General features: G+C 66.6%; 1 protein-coding gene across 1 annotated transcript in view; it reads left to right on the forward strand.

The window, feature by feature from the left end:
- VPS37C (vacuolar protein sorting 37 homolog C (S. cerevisiae)) overlaps positions 1–4,447 on the forward strand; it is an 8,127-nt gene extending 3,680 nt beyond the window's left edge. The window contains exons 2-6 of the mRNA XM_014539190.1: positions 917–1,015; positions 2,380–2,551; positions 3,111–3,193; positions 3,889–4,403; positions 4,435–4,447. Of these exons, the coding sequence (XP_014394676.1) occupies positions 917–1,015; positions 2,380–2,551; positions 3,111–3,193; positions 3,889–4,403; positions 4,435–4,447 (882 nt within the window). The remainder of the gene's footprint in view (positions 1–916; positions 1,016–2,379; positions 2,552–3,110; positions 3,194–3,888; positions 4,404–4,434) is intronic.
- The last annotated feature ends 62 nt before the right edge of the window (positions 4,448–4,509 follow it).

Consider the following 4,509-nt stretch of genomic DNA (forward strand, 5'->3'; position numbering starts at 1 on the left):
CCGTCACCGTGGCCCAGAGCACCCCCTTGGCCGAGTGGGGGCGGACTCACTGGACCAGCACCGGGGCGGGGTGTGGGGGGCTGCAGCTTCCCCAGCGTCAGAATCTTCAGGACACGAGCGGCCTTGGGAGTGAGCAGACCAACACGAAGGCAGGCTCCGCAGTGCCTTCTAGAAAAGATAGACAGATAAGCACAGCACCCAGCGAGCCGTGGGTGTTCTGTGTGCGCCTTCTCCTCCTGGCCCCGGGGTCTGGCTGCGAGCCTTGTCATACAGACGGTCTGTGAGTGTCCCCCGGGCACATGGCGGCTCTTCGCCAGAGCATCGCTCTGTGCAGGTCGCTGTTTCTCTTCCTCCTGGCTGCCTGGGAAGCCAGTCGGGGAATTGTTTCCCTGTCGTGATGAGGACATGAATGTGACAGTCCGTTGTGGCACGTGGGGAGGACGGCATTTCAGAGAACACTGAGGGGACCCGAGGCTGCCGGTGCCTAAATGTAACCAGCGGCGGCGTTGGGGGCTGTGCTGGCGCAGCCGGCCAGGCCCAGGTGGGGGTGGGTGTATTCCTGGTCCGGATGGAGATAGACACATGCCAGGGTGGGCGCTGGCATCGCCTGGGGCCAGTTTCTCCCCGCCCCTGGCTGCGGCGCTCTCTGCTCGCCTCTCCCATCTGCTCCTCGGGGAGCGCCATCTGTGCTCCCTCTGGCTGCTGAGTGCGTTCTCACGTCCTGCTGGCCATGTTTGGGCGGAAGGAGCAGCTCCTTGGTCTCCCTGGGGAGAGGGCTGGGCAGGGCGGCAGGAGCACAGGAAATGGGACCACTGCCCCCCCTGGAGCCACACTGGCGGGGAGCACCCTCAGGAAGCTCGCCTGTCCGCACCCCGCCAGCTTCTCCCCTCACGTCAGCACCGTCCTGTGTCCACAGGGAGCGATGGAGACCCTGAAAGACAAGACCCTGCAGGAGCTGGAGGAGATGCAGAACGACCCGGAGGCCATCGACCGGCTGGCCCAGGAGGCCCCTGAGGTAGAGGGAGGCCCACAGAGGGCACCCAGGCGCTTGAGAACGCTGGCTGGCTAGGAGTTGGGTCAAGTTCATCTCCCTTTCTGTGACCTTCCCCCTGGTTGGGACCCAACCGGAGACTCCCCTGAAATGTCAGCCCAGTTCCCGCGGCTCCTGGGAGTTCAGAGTCCAGGGCCCCACGTGAACCCGCCCAGCCCAGGAGTGCCGCACCGTGGGCCAGCCTGACCCTGGAGGCGGTTTCTGGACGCTCGGGTCCCGATCGCAGCTGCCTGTCCCCAGGGCCCCTGGCCTGCATCTCCACGAGGAGCCCTTCCCGGCCTGGATGTGGCTCATCTGACACCCATTTCCTGTTGTAACTGGCACCTCATCCAGCCCCTAATCTGTCCTCCTGGGGATAAAGAGCGCCCTCCGTCTGCTGCCCAGCTGGGATGTCACCAGTTATAAAGGGCTTCCCACGTCATGAAGGGCCTGCCCGCCCTCCTGGCTCTGGCCCTGTGGCTCCCCCGCCAGGTAGGAGAGGGCAGCGCCAGACGTGGCCACAGAGCTCACAGGTGCCGTTGACCTGGGTGTTGGTGCCACCTGGTGCTGGAGGGGGATTGTCCCCCGTCTCAGGGTGGGGGCTCTGACTCTTTGTCCTCCTCTTGGTAAAGACGATTCCCTGGCAAATGGGCAGAGCTTCTGGTCACCGCAGGTCCAGCCAGGGTTCCTGTGGCTGCCACCTCAGGCTGGTGGCCCGGCTTGGGGAAGTGCCTTCCCAGGGCATGTCCAGGGGCAGAGGTTGGCATTAGGTCCCTGTTGGTGTGTTGGTGGGAGTCCTCTGGCCGTGGGGACTCCCCTATGGTTCTTGGGGGCCCCTCTGTTAGCTCATCCGCACAGTTCTCTGCAGGACACACGAGGCCCAGGAGGCAGGGCCGTCCCCCGAGTCAGTGCCGCGGTCTGTCCCTGGCTCGCTTGCCCTCAGAGTCACTGACCTGGGGCCTGTGGTCTGGCCTGGGCCACCTTAGTCCGCCTCAGAGCAGGTGGCTGACTCTGAATCCTGTGGGAAAGTGGCTGGGGCTCTTGGTCCCTTCCCTCCTGGAAAGCCTGGGGCTTTTCCTATAAATTGCCCCCCCCCCTGCTCTGCTCAGTCCACGGTGCGCCGTCCTGGGCCTTGGGCCAGCTGTGGCCTCGGGCCAGTGTCCCACGTGTCCCCACCACACTGGCCGATGGGCCAGGATTCGGGAGGTGCCGGTGGAGGCTGGCTCAGGGGTGAGCCCAAGTCCTTCGGCTCTCGCCGCCGGCTGAGCTCTGCGATTCCCCGGAGGCCCTGGGCCAGCCTGCCACCTGCTGAGCGGGGTGGTTCTCAGGCCAGGTGTCCTGTCCCTCAGGTCCAGGACCTGCAGCTGGAGCGGGAGATGGCGCTGGCCACCAACCGCAGCCTGGCCGAGCGGAACCTGGAGTTCCAGGGCCCCCTGGAGATCAGCCGCTCGAATCTCTCGGACAAGTACCAGGAGCTCCGGAAGCTTGTGGAGCGGTGCCAGGAGCAGAAGGCCAAGCTGGGTAGGGTGGCTGATGGAGCGGCCCGGTCAGGGAGGGCCTGGGCGAGCTGCTGGGGTCCCGGTCAGGGAGGGCCTGGGCGAGCTGCTGGGAAGCCTGGGAAAGTGGAGCCCGCTCGCCCCCAGGGCAGGGGGCCCCAGTCTAGCCGTGCTTTCCTCACCTGCCCTGGAGGGTGGTCCCGCTGTGACTCACTTTATAGGTGATACCAGGAGGCTGTTGGCTGGAGGTGGGGCTGGGATTTGAACCCAGAGAGCGCGCCCTGCGCTGCCACGGCTGTCGGCGGGGCCAGCTCCGCATCTGCGCTCTACAGAGCCGGGCGGCTTTCTTGTCCCGGGACCGCCGTGAGGGTGGGAGGCACATCCTGGCCTGGACCGCGAGGCTCGGTGCTCGGACGGTGCAGTGACTCCCCCGAGAGGCAGAGCAGGGTTGGGGCTGGGCCCGCTGAGCAGCCCAGGGCCCGGCCTCGGCACACACGGGCGCTGGAGCCGTGGCCGAAACCTGGCCTCCAGGGCTGAAGCGGGAGGCCCTGTTGAGATGCCGACCCTCGCGCCCTCTGTTCCAGAGAAATTCTCGTCGGCGCTGCAGCCGGGGGCCTTGTTAGACCTGCTGCAGATCGAGGGCATGAAGATAGAAGAAGAGTCTGAGGTGAGGTGGTCTGACACCCCCTCCTTGAGCTCTTGTCATGAGCGCCGGTGTCTGCAGGGGGCGAGGGCGCCTGAGTAGGTGGCAAAGATGAGTCACACCCTTTGTCCCAACGGAGGCCCTTTGGCACGCAGAGAGCAGGACTCTCTGGCTGAAGCAGAAATGGATGAGCGACGGCAAGGTCATGGGCAGCTGGCAGACCAGGACAGACGGAGGGCAGAGCAGCAGGAGCCCCCGAGGACTGGGGCGTTCCCCCCCCCCCACCTGGGCCTGCCTGGCCTCTCTCCTGCTCCCCTCTGAGCATTCTCAGTCTCCGGGGGCCGCCTCTCTGCATGTCTCCGTGCGCTGGGAGGAAGCTGTCAGGTCCTGCCAGCCCCGGGCCACTGCACTAGACCCAGTAGCCAGTGTTCACCACTCATTCGGCACATCCGTGCAGCAGCCACTGGGCCCCGCACAGGGCCAGGGGCCGGGCCGTGGGACCTTGACCGGCAGCCCCTGCCCCCCAGGAGCTGACATTCAGTGGCAGACAGAATGAGCACATGAGGGCATATCAGCAGGGATGCGCCGGGGGAGGTGGGGAACGCAGGGGCGGGGCGAGGTGGGAGGGCCGCAGCTCATCTTTGACCTGGGGCGGGCGGTGGGGCATGGGCGGCTTTGGTCCCAGCAGCCCTAGTGGTCACCGACCTTCTGTGCTCCAGGCCATGGCTGAGAAGTTCCTGGAGGGCGAGGTGCCCTTGGAGACGTTCCTGGAGGACTTCTCGGCCATGAGGAGGCTGTCGCACCTGCGCCGAGTTCGCGTGGAGAAGCTCCAGGACGTGATGAGGAAGCCCAGAGCTTCCCAGGAGCCCTCGGGGGCCGGCCCCCAGCACACCGCCCCGGCCTGGCTATCCCGCGCCCGCCTCTGGTGCCTCTGGCCCCGGGTACCCCTTGTCGGGGGGCCGGGCTCGCAGTCCTGGTTACCCTCAACAGCCCTCCTACCCCGCGGCGGGAGGAAAACCTCCTTACCCGACGCAGCCCCAGTTCCCCAGCTTCCCGGGCCAGCCCCAGCCCACAGGCCCCCCTCAGCCTGCGGGCGGTGGGGCATGGGCGGCTTTGGTCCCAGCAGCCCTAGTGGTCACCGACCTTCTGTGCTCCAGGCCATGGCTGAGAAGTTCCTGGAGGGCGAGGTGCCCTTGGAGACGTTCCTGGAGGACTTCTCGGCCATGAGGAGGCTGTCGCACCTGCGCCGCGTTCGCGTGGAGAAGCTCCAGGACGTGATGAGGAAGCCCAGAGCTTCCCAGGAGCCCTCGGGGGCCGGCCCCCCTCCTCTCCGCCCACCT

Source organism: Myotis brandtii, unplaced genomic scaffold, assembly GCF_000412655.1.
Source record: "Myotis brandtii unplaced genomic scaffold, ASM41265v1 scaffold2089, whole genome shotgun sequence".
In the NCBI taxonomy this organism is placed as follows: Eukaryota; Metazoa; Chordata; class Mammalia; order Chiroptera; family Vespertilionidae; genus Myotis; species Myotis brandtii.